Source organism: Colletes gigas, unplaced genomic scaffold (genome assembly GCF_013123115.1).
Source record: "Colletes gigas isolate AHSC1104 unplaced genomic scaffold, ASM1312311v1 Colletes_gigas_Sc00232, whole genome shotgun sequence".
Lineage (NCBI taxonomy): Eukaryota > Metazoa > Arthropoda > Insecta > Hymenoptera > Colletidae > Colletes > Colletes gigas.
The window spans coordinates 1-12,007 of NW_025106854.1; the positions used below are offsets into that span (position 1 = coordinate 1).

At 48.3% G+C, this 12,007-nt stretch overlaps 1 protein-coding gene across 1 annotated transcript; it reads left to right on the forward strand.

The window, feature by feature from the left end:
- The first annotated feature begins 1,647 nt into the window (after positions 1-1,647).
- Positions 1,648-9,693, forward strand: LOC122404365. Its single transcript, XM_043408300.1, has 4 exons — positions 1,648-1,964; positions 2,042-5,695; positions 6,919-7,057; positions 9,568-9,693. The coding sequence occupies exons 1-4, from the start codon at positions 1,648-1,650 to the stop codon at positions 9,691-9,693; spliced, it is 4,236 nt and encodes a 1,411-aa protein (XP_043264235.1).
- The last annotated feature ends 2,314 nt before the right edge of the window (positions 9,694-12,007 follow it).

Consider the following 12,007-nt stretch of genomic DNA (forward strand, 5'->3'; position numbering starts at 1 on the left):
GCACAGACCAGACGAGCGCGGAAGAAAGTAAGACACACAGCGTGACTCACGTTCACAGGTATTTAACGCCTATTCGTGTCTCTTTCTGTTACAGGTTTACCAAACAGGATTAACTGCAGCGGCGTCTGGCCGGGCAGACAATCGTATTACATAATTTCTGTTTCCAAAACGTTTACCAATAAACGGCTTAGTCGAATCATTCGACTAAGCGAAAATTAAATTAAAATCTGTATTCTTTTCACTACGTTCCTTCCCTCACGATCCGGACCACCGTTAGGCGAGGTTTTTTCAAACCTACTCCCCCTAACATAAGGTCCTTCGAGCCGGATCAAACGAGGTTGATTGGAACGGGAAAAGGTGACTGCCTTTGCACGTGACGAAATTACCACGTAAGAGTTGAATCGAGTTGATTAATCCTCGACAAACTCGCTATGGCGTTATACGAGTCCATGTCGCGTGCCGACATTGAGGATCAGCTCATGGAGTTAACAGACGAGTTCGATCGTCTTAGATCCGTGAGCATAAATCTCAAAAAAATGGGCAGAGCTAAATTCACGGAGAAACTCCTCCAAGAAAAGCTCGACTACGCCGGGCGAACATGGCGGGATGTCCGCACCATGTATGCGAACGTGCGGAAGATGATTCCCGCCGCAAAAAGACAAGCCTATACGCTTTTTAAGCCAGGCTACCTCCTCGGCGTGGAAAACGAATTCCAGGAATTCCAGGATTTCGTAACCGCCGAGCTGACACGAATCGCTGCTGAATCGAGACCACCGGCACCGGAGGTCCAGCAATTCAGCATGCCCATTGAGCTCCCCAAGCAAAGATTGCCTAAATTCGGAGGGGATCCTCGGGAATGGGAACATTTCGAGGATCTATTTACCACCGGGGTGATGAATAATGCGCAGTTATCAGACGTACAGAAATTGTACCATCTGAACGCATGCTTGGAAGGACCAGCTCTCGCGACGATTTCGACGCTCGAGATTGTCGGGCGCAACTTCCCCGAAGCGTGGAGAGTGCTCAAGGACAAATACGGGCTTCCACGCATGGTCACGGGAAGGTTGCTGGACAAACTATTTTCGCTGAAGCAGATTGAATTCAACGATCTAGCCAGCATGCAGCAGGTCACTGTGGAATGCACAGAGACTCTAGCTGCATTAAGAAAAAGGGGCACGTCCGAACAGCTAGTAGAATGGATGCTAGCGTACTGGACGATACAACATTTCACTCCGAAATTGGAGCTGGAATGGCAGAGATCGCTCGGCCCCTCGACTAACTACCCGATGTTCGAGGATGTCCGAACCTTCATCGATCATCACGCGCAAGCTCTGTTTTCGATGAAAGAGGACCGTCGAGAGGCAGCTCTCGCCCCCGAAACAAAATCCCGCATGCCGAAGCCCATCGACGCTCGACCAAAAAGCGTCGCTCGAAGCCTCTGGCAAGCCATAACGTCGTTATGGGAACCGACTCGGCCCCAAACCCGAGACGCTCAAGTTCCGCAAACGACGGGCGAACCAAACCAATGCGGATGCCAGTATGCGGATTCTGCACTGGGGCACACAGTCTGCCTCAATGCACCAATTTTCAAGTGCTGACGCCAAAAATGCGTCACCACTACGTGCAGAACCGCATGGCCTGTGTGCTATGCCTCGATTTTCTCATACGGCATCACAATGTCAGAGACCCCAGGAATGCCATCGGTGTAGGGGGAAGCATCATACCCTCCTGCACTATGATGGACTGCGGGAACAAAGTTATCCGAGGCCGCAGGCGCAAAATACATACGGCCAACGTGAGGAGAGCGATTACAACGCTCAACCACGAAGTACGGCCGTGTCGAAGCCGAAAGGAAAACCTTCGACTTCGAAGGCCTACAAGAAACCGGCCTCGACATCACACTGTACCGCGCTCGGTACAGGCGCACCGAGGACCGTGCTGCTAGCCACGGCACGAGTACGCGTGTTCGGAGAGAACGGTGCATCGCGAATCGCGCGAGCACTGTTAGACCAAGGATCGGAGACGTCATTCGTCTCCGCAGGTCTGGCAAACGACCTCCGATTGAAACGCGTGCGTACCCCAGCCACGGTATCGGGCTTGGGGGCGGCCAGACGCAGCAAATAAAATATAGCGTCGGTTTAAACCTCGGCTCGATAAACGAGTCGAAACCGATATGTGTCGCTCAAGCGTACGTCGTGCCGAAAATCACGACCTACCGCAACACGTCGGCGAACGCGCGAGTTTACAGTGCGTTCCGAGGTTTACCGTTAGCCGATCCAGAAGCCAGGGCCGATCCTACGATCGAAATTCTGATCGGAGCGGATTTATATGCTCAGGTGATTCGTTCGGGCTTCCGACGAGGGGCGAATGAAGGTCCGATCGCCCAAGAAACGGCGTTTGGCTGGGTTATATCCGGCCCTATACACGCTGAAGGCGACGGCCAGAATACGGTAAGAACGCTGCATTGCACCGTTCTCGAATCGCTGGATTATGCGATTCGACGATTCTGGGAAACCGAAGAAATCCCCACGACCTCGGTGCGGTCCAAGGCGGAAGAAGAGTGCGAAGCACTCTTCCGAAGAACCGTCAAACGGGACAAAACCGGACGGTTTATAGTCCGATTGCCCTTGAATCACCCGAGACCGGACGAAGCGTTAGGACACTCGTTCCACATAGCGCTGTCCGCCCTCGCGAGGATGAGGCGTAAATTGGACGCGGATACGACCCTCGACAGAGAATACTCTGAGTTCCTCGCGGAGTACGAGTCCTTAGGTCACATGACTCGGCTTGAGCCGATTGACCAGAATCGACTGTACATTCCGCATCGAGCGGTCGTACGCACGGAAAGTGCAACGACCAAACTGCGCGTTGTGTTCAATGCAACCAGCAGAACGGTCGGAGGGCGATCCCTAAACGACGTCCTGCATGTCGGACCAAAATTACAGAACGATATCACCTCGGTTTTAACGAGGTGGCGTCTGTATGAGTACGTTCTGGTGGCAGATATCGAGAAGATGTTTCGGCAAATCCTCGTCGCCCCACAGGACCGTCGTTTCCAATGCATCGTATGGCGCGCGTCAAACGACGAAAAGCTCAAAGCTTTCGAATTGAATACCGTAACATACGGTACGGCGTGCGCCCCATATTTAGCGATGCGTACCCTCCTCGAATTAAAGGAACAGGATGGAGAGAGGTATCCTCTCGCCGCTCCGATCCTCGAGAGGGACATATACGTCGACGACGTATTTATGGGAGCGTCCAACAAAACCCTGCTAGAGAAAATTCGCAAGCAAGTCTGCGATCTCCTGCAGGGCGGTGGGTTCAAGTTGAGGAAATGGGCTGGAAACTCCGCGAAATTATTGCGGAACATCCCCCAAGGTGCTCACTCCCACGCCGTAGACCTCACTCTGTTCGACGATTCCGAACTAAAAGTGCTTGGTCTACGATGGATCCCATCCGGAGACTACTTCCATTTCGATCTGCAACGGTTTCAACCGTCTGCGTTACCGATGACAAAAAGAAATTTGTTCTCGGAGATCGCGAAGCTCTTCGATCCCCTCGGCTGGTTATCACCAGTCGTAATCCGTGCAAAAATTCTGATGCAGTCCCAATGGCTGGAGAAAATCCAGTGGGACGACCAAATTTCCACGGACACGCAAAAAACGTGGAACACGTTTTGCAGGGATTGGAGCAGTCTCAAAGAACTAAAATTCCCGAGATGGATCCAATACGGAGCCGACGCAGTTACTGTGGAACTACACGGATTCTGCGATGCATCACTCGCTGCCTATTCGGCCGTCACTTACTTACGTGTGACGACGAAAAATAATGACGTGTTTACGACATTAATCATGGCAAAGACACGAGTGGCTCCGATAAAAACACAGTCTATCCCCGTCCTGGAATTGAATGGGGCTGTGTTACTTTCCGAGCTCATAGTGCACGTGAAACGGTCATTCCCCATAGAAATGAGCCGCATAATCTGCTGGACAGATTCCACGATTGCACTCGCTTGGTTGAAAAAGCATGCGTCGACATGGAAGGTTGTGATAGCCAACCGTGTGTCAAAAATTCAGACCATGCTCCCAAAAGCTGAATGGCGGCACGTTCCCACGCGCTTCAACCCAGCGGATCTGAATTCGCGAGGTGTAGATGCCGCAGAACTCATTCAGTCCGAATTATGGATTTCCGGGCCGAAATGGCTTCGACAATCAGAGGAAAATTGGCCGAAATCGCCAGCCTCGCTCGAGACCGAGGAGGGTAAACGCGTATCGCATACCCTCGTGGCCACTCCGGAAAAGGAATGGAACTTAGTTTTCCGATTTTCCCAATGGAGCAAGCTACAACGTGTGACTGCCTATTGCCTCCGATTCCGGAGGCCGGCGGTCGGAGAACGAAGGTCATTCGATGCAAAAGTTGTCGAAGCAGCGGAAATCCAGCGTGCAACGGAGAGAATTGCACGCTACTTACAGCGTACGCATTTCGCAGAAGAGTACCGGTGCTTGAAAAAGCGCAAGGGAATCCCTGCGACATCTCCTCTAAAGAGCCTAAACCCTTTTCTCGACGATAAGGAAGTCTTACGAGTGGGTGGAAGGTTGGAGAATGCGACGCTTGCATGGGAAACCAAACACCCGATTATCCTGCCGAAACATCATGTGTCTAACATGATAATCAGGCAATGCCACGTGGATACGTTGCACGGGGGTTTACAATTGACCATGTACACGGTGAGACAGAAATTCTGGATCATCGGCTGCCGAAACGCGGCACGCACGGTTATCCACCAATGCATACGATGCGTGAGATGGCAAGCAAATACCTCCACGCAAATCATGCAGGATTTAATACCGGAGCGCAGTCGCGCGGCACGACCTTTCTCAAACTGCGGAGTCGACTACGCGGGACCGTATCGGGTCCGCGACTCCGCCGGTCGTGGGAAAACGGCTCATAAAGCATACATAGCAGTGTTCATCTGCTTCGCTACGAGAGCCGTGCACATCGAACTCGTCCATGATTATACGACGAGTGCATTTCTGGCCGCATTAGACCGATTTATCGCCCGCCGAGGAGTTCCGTCCTGTATGTTCAGTGATAACGGAACGAACTTCGTCGGAGCAGATCGGGAATTGAAGGAACACTTCAATACGGTGTATCAAACTCCAGAAATGCGAACGAAGTGCGGTCAAAAGGGCATTAAGTGGAGGTTTAATCCACCCAGTGCTCCCCACTTTGGTGGTATGCAAGAAGCCGGCGTGAAATCGGTGAAACATCACCTGAAACGCATCATCGGCGAATTTACACCCACAAGCGAGGAAATGCAGACACTCCTCTGCAAGATCGAGGCGAGTTTGAATTCGCGACCGATCGCCGCTTTGAGTGACTGTCCCGAGGATTATGCCCCTCTCACGCCGGGCCACTTCCTAATAGGCGGACCGATGAATGCACTTCCGGTCGAGTCAGTGGAAAAGGAAAATCTCTCGCGGCTTACGCGATGGAGAGCAATCCAGAAATTCCACGAGCAGCTCTGGAAACATTGGACGCGAGATTATCTCACGCACCTCCAGAAACGCTATAAGTGGCGCACCACCCAAGTGCAGTTAAAACCGAATGACTTGGTTTTAGTGCAAAACCCTCTTCTCCCCCCGAATCAATGGGAAATGGGACGAATCGAGGAAGTATTACCGGGCCGAGACAGGTGCGTGCGTGTAGTTAAAGTACGTACAGTTACGTCTACATACACACGTCCGATTACACGGTTGTGTAAACTGCCCGTCGATGAGTCAACATCGACAACGGCCGGCGAAGACGCACACGGGATAAACGAAGACCCGAATTCCGCTGTACCGAGTAAGTACAGTTAAACTTTTACAATAGAAAGTTGTTGAAAGTGTACTTCTACCTTCTCTACGGGCTTTACGCGACGTGACCGCGACCTACGCCTCCTATTCTTGTTGCACGGACCGTGCAAGGGGGGCGGTATGTTTAAATATCGATTAAAATGCGAAATTTAATTTAAATCCGAAACAATTCGTTACCCGGTTTGTTTTCGGTTACGCGACCGACCAGGAAGATTCTAGGTCGACGCGTCCGCTATTCAAAATATTAGAGGACAGAAAAACACGGTTCTCGAGGTTTTCTGCAAAGTCACGCTGTTAGGGGGAGTAGGTTTGAAAAAACCTCGCCTAACGGTGGTCCGGATCGTGAGGGAAGGAACGTAGTGAAAAGAATACAGATTTTAATTTTAATTTTCGCTTAGTCGAATCCTTCGACTAAGCGAAAATTAAAATTAAAATCTGTATTCTTTTCACTACGTTCCTTCCCTCACGATCCGGACCACCGTTAGGCGAGGTTTTTTCAAACCTACTCCCCCTAACAGCGTGACTTTACAGAAAACCTCGAGAACCGTGTTTTTCTGTCCTCTAATGTTTCGAATAGCGGACGCGTCGACCTAGAATCTTCCTGGTCGGTCGCGTAACCGAAAACAAACCGGGTGACGAATTGTTTCGGATTTAAACTAAATTTCGAATTTTACTCGATATTTAAACACAGTGAATTGAAGGCATTCCTGACGTCGAATGCAATCAGCAAAACAAAACTCCTGCTTTATCCGCGCCACTGTTTGAAACTCCTCCACCAGTTTCAGCGCCTGCAGTGTGCTCCGAGCGACCCGAAAGCCGTATTGCTGGTCCGAGAGCCCCTCAGGCCTAATTTCTCTCTGGATTCTGCCGTTTACTACCGACTCGAAAACCTTCACCCAGTTGCTGGTCAAGCACAGCGGCCGATACGCCGAAGGGGATGCGGGATCCTTTCCCGGTTTGGCACGAGGTCCAGCCTGCTATTTTTCCAAACGTGCGGGAATTTCCCCCTAATCAACATTCCATTAAACATACTTACTAATAATTTGCTTTCTTTTTTCAGGACCAGCTTGACGGTGCATCCAGGGATCATGTCAATACCAGGTGCCTTGTCCAGACTAACCTTCGACGGCCGCCCTACGCAGCTCCACCAGGTCCATAAGAGAGAATCCAACAAGGATATCTCTCAGGTTGTACTGCAGGTAAGTATCCCTCGCTACCAGATCTTCCTCCCTTGGAAATAACGCCGCGATAACCTGACATGTTTTCTCGATGGTAAGATTTGGAGGATCAGGCCTGGGCTTTATCGCCCTCATGACCGTTTTATATGCCATCCCCCATATGTCGGTATCTACTGTGCTACACAGCTCAGCCCACGCTTTTATTTTCTGCTTATAATAGCACCTTTCAGCTTTTTTCTCGCTGCCTTAAACTCGCTTCCAGCTTCCAGGGCGCCTGGCCGCCCTCTATTTAGGGCTCTCTGGTAGGCACGTCGCACAGTGGGCCAGATCGAAGAATTAGCTGTTCACAACTATTTTAACGTTATTTCAAGACTTAAAGACCGTAGTATATAGGTCGTTGAATTTGTCTTGACGTCAGCTATAACATTATTAAGTAAAAAATATATTGTGACAATTAAAAAATCAAGGTCACCTTAATGTTTTATTAAAAAAAAATTCTTTTGATTTTTCATATTGGGATTTGTAGAAGAGTAAGCGGTGATTAATTTTTGGTTGGAAATATTTTTTGTCAGAGCATCAGAAATACCTAAAAAATAGCGATGACATGTAAATAATGAACAATAATTGAAAACTAGCTGTTCAGGCTTTTCAAACAAATGATTAATTTATTTATCTAAAATTTATTGTCTATGAAGTATCATCATCGTCTTGGAGGTCTTCTTTTAACATTAATCTTTCAATTTCGTCATTGAAAATATCAAAACGTGTATGTTTTTTACCAATTTTGCGGTTTTCCGCCGAAATTGAGGATATTAAAATGTCGGATGTATACAATAACGTGTGAAAAAGGTCTGTCATTGTTTCTAGTCGTGAAAATTTTCTCGCGTGATCGTTTCTGATATTTCTAAAATCTTTATTTCTTGCCTCCATTGCCTCTTCTGAAAACTTTCCAATTGGTAAACCAGCACACTTTATTATGTCTGCACCATGAAATAGAATTTTATGCAAACTTGATGGCATGTAAAACCAATTATATTCTGTAACGTATAGATTAAATGTTTCCATTGCATACTCTTGAAATAAATTGGGACTAATTTGTCTATAACTTGACAAAGCAACTAAAATAACACCAAGTCTTTAAATTAATACTTGGTTTACGCATGAAAAATTATTTATTGTTTATTTTATTACCTTATTATTTAATAATTTATTATTTATTATATAAAATAATAAAATACCTGTAATATTGGCTGTTGAAGTATAATTTAAAAAAATGTTCTCGCTACGTTTCCAGTATTTGTTGTACCAAAACCTGGCTTCGGAATGTCTACTAATATGTGCATTTCCTCTTTTAGTTTTCTTTTAATCATCTTTTTCCTATCTTCATATTGGGATTTTTCTTCTACACTTCGTATTTGCCACTTCTTGACTTGCAGGCGGTATGAAATATGCAATATGCATTCCATGCACCTGATCCAGGCATGAATGCATGGTCGGCAACGCGTCTCGTGCGACGCGACTCGTCGCTGGAGTGCGTGTCACGCGACGCTTTAAACAGTAATAATTTATCGGGTGGGATGACGGGGGAAGTGAATCTTGCATGATTTTATAGAGAAATAACGCTAGAAAATATTCCACTTTGATAGAACGCACAACTCTTTAAAACTTTAAAGATACCCCTTGTTAAAGGTGAAAAACTTTGACGATTCTCTTTAGTTCACCGAGTATTATTTTTTTAAATAAATTATGAACAATAATTTTTAATTTCAGGTGCGTTCACAATATAGACATATGCTATTCATAAAAACAATAAATGGGTACATAATGTTTAATAGGTTTTCCGGGGCATCAATATGAAAAAAAGTAATTTTTACGGTGAAAAATGATATCTATAAAAGTTTGATTTTTAAATGCTTGTTTTAACCACAATTTTTAATAAATTTCATTAAATTCATTGTTTTCGAATGTGACAGACATTTAGAAAGTAATATACATTTGTTAAACATCGATATGAGGAATCTGAGTTTTTGCCAAATGAACAGCTAATTCTTCGATCTGGCCCACTGTGCGTCGCTTCGAATTTACCGCCTTACGAAGATCGCCAATGTCCACCGACCACCACTTCTTGGATGTTCTCCTTCCCGGGGGTTGCCTGCGGGGGGCCATACTCGCTTCACACGCACCCTGAAATGCCTCGATCACATCACCCGCCTCACTATCAGACAACGGAATATCCGCGTTGATATGCCTCGTCGCGTTTCGAAAGAAGTCCAGGTAAGTATCGCAATCCAGAGTCTCAATCCTCCAACCCTGGACAAAACCAGGTTGCCCCCGAGGAAAGTCCCTCCCCAAGTGAGTGGAGTATGTACTGGTGGTCCGATGCCGAATATTCGCGCAAGATCACGCTCTTATTAACCCTCACGAGTGTCCTTGAATCACAGGCCATTACGTCGATAAGTGATGTTCTCCCCCCACGCTGAAAGGAGAATTTTCCAATAGGTTTTACACGGATAATGCCCATCCTATCGAAGGATCCAACCAGCACCAGGCCCTTTCTATCCAGACGATTTGATCCCCAAGATGGCGACTTAGCGTTAAAATCTCCCGCAACTACTACCGTCGCTCCTCACGTTTCCTCTAGCATACTCAAGATCTAAGAGTTCAGCCTCCAGCTCAGCATCACTCAACCTAGGTGAGTAGTAGCAGCTACAGTGGTAAGCGCCACCTACCGCAACAGCGACAAAGCCCCGGCCCACTATACATTCTTGTCCGCGAGTGCCTTTTCTTCCGTTAAGCCCGTAACCCATATCGCCACCTTACGAGACATTTCGGCAACCCAGTTATCTCTAATCGCGTATGGCTCGGAAATAAACACAATGCCCACCCCTCAATCTTCAACTGTTTTAATTAACAGATCCCGCGCTACTCTGCAGTGATTTAAGTTGATCTGCAAAAGTCTAAGGGCCATGACTGATTAATTGTGGATTTCCCTTCCTCCGCAGGTATTCCTTATACTGAGGGCACGATACCCGCCCCCGCAACATGACCAGTCTTGCTGTGTGGCACGCCCTTTTTTACACACAGCCTGCAGGCCGGCACCAGGGTGCATTCCTGCATACTGTGCCCCTCGCCTCCGCACTTCCTGACAGATCACGCGTCTGTAACTTTAATCGTACAGTCCGTACTTATATGCCCAAAATCGTGGCATCTAAAACACCTGGTAACCTTTGGCACAATTTTCAACCTACAAACCGCAAACCCTATACAGATTCGGTCCCCATCCTTTAGGCCAACAACCCATTTAGTGGAACCTCGACTACTGCTAATTGCCTCCCCTGTAGTTGGCCTTAGCGTTGTAGTCTTACCTCATCCCTATGCGTGCCCCCAGCCTCTCCATCATCTTGCTGACGATTTCTTTCTCCTCGACAATAGGGTCCAGGTCTCTAATCTCAATTTCAGTCTTGGGCTTCAACGCCCTGACACTGAAAGACTCTCAAAGAGCAGCTTTTATAGCGTCTTTTGTTTCTGGAGCATTCCCAGCCTTCGTGACGCTCAATTAGTAGCTCCCCTGCTGTTCGACGTTCTTCAGGTTATCTTTCATACATCCTGAATCTGCCTGAAGACATCCGCGTAAGTCTTGCCCTTACCGTTGAGACGGCGATCGCCTCAGTCCTGGGACCCAGCATCCTTACCTTAGGCACCGTACTTGCCGGCCCCACAACCTTACTGCCACTCTTAGATTGCGCCATTGCAACCGCAACACCACCTGCACTAGGCTTTGGTTTCTCCTCCGCTTATTTGTGAACGTCGCCCAACTTTCCACCTCCCTAGCACCTCCTTTAGCCCTCTTCTAAGGGTTCAGTGCCTGATTGTACAGCTTGCACACCGCATCAGCCCTGGAAACACATCCCACATTTCTTCTCGACTTCTGCCTTCCTCACTCACCCCAGGTCTAGCCAACATCCCCGGACGCCTCTTCTCCGTACATCGTCCTTAACTCCTAACCCGCGACTATCCCGTCTCCTAACCACGCGCCTGTCTTCCATCCGAAACGCCGATCCCAAGACATCCCGGTTCTCCCACAATGCCCTCACAGCACGCACATCCTTGATCCTTCCTGGTACTCCCCTGCACTCCTTGTTCACATTCTTATTACCTCCAGGTAGGTAAAGAGCCACTCCAAACATTTCCCCACAGCCGTGATTCCCTCAGGCATGCCACCCTCAAAGGTGCGCTCAAACTCAAACTCACCCGTTAAAGCATCCTCCCCCACTTCTCCCCACTCCCAACACACCCACCCCCAGCCAGCTCACTCCCTCGCTGCCTCCCTCTCCCCAATTTAGGTTCCTATCTTCCTCTCCCGCAGAGTAACCCTCTTTGTTTTCAAACTTCTAGCCTTCAAGCTTCACTAAACTTTTTGTTTTCCTTTCTAGGTCACTGCTGCCAACCAACGGATCATCACTGCCAGACGGATCTCTTCGCATTTCGCAGGTCAACCAGATCACCCACCGAGCCACCAGAGTCACCCGCATAACTCCACCCGGACCGCACCAACCCGCACACTACTGAATCCTACGCGCCTATTCGGCGTTCTAGAGTACGCGCCGATCTCTTGCTCTCTCTGCGCAATCGGGTGTTTCATCACCAACCCCTTTCTTCTTCTTTCACGCAGAACTTCACCACCAAGGGTCAACCCTTTATGTCGCATCCAGCCAAGACGGAGACGTACGCTACCCGGCCTCACGCTCCGATAGTAAAAACCTCTCAACAGGACTTCAACCCCCTTCTTCTGCCAGTCGCGCGCCGCAGACTTTACCGCAGCAATCGTCTAACCCCTGGCCTTCATCTCAATATTTCTGTGCTTTTCCACATTCCTTTGGCAGTGTGGTTTACATCATACGGTTCGGCCACTATGGCACCCCTACTGCGGTAGGGGTACTTCCCCGTAGATAATACCCTATTATGATACTC

Coding starts and splice junctions, on each gene's coding strand:
- LOC122404365 (XM_043408300.1), top strand. CDS start 1,648: ATGCCTCGATTTTCTCATACGGCATCACAATGTCAGAGACCCCAGGAA. Junction 1,965..2,041: donor GCCACGGCACGAGTACGCGT/GTTCGGAGAGAA, acceptor TCGTCTCCGCAG/GTCTGGCAAACGACCTCCGA. Junction 7,058..9,567: donor TCTCTCAGGTTGTACTGCAG/GTAAGTATCCCT, acceptor ATCCTATCGAAG/GATCCAACCAGCACCAGGCC.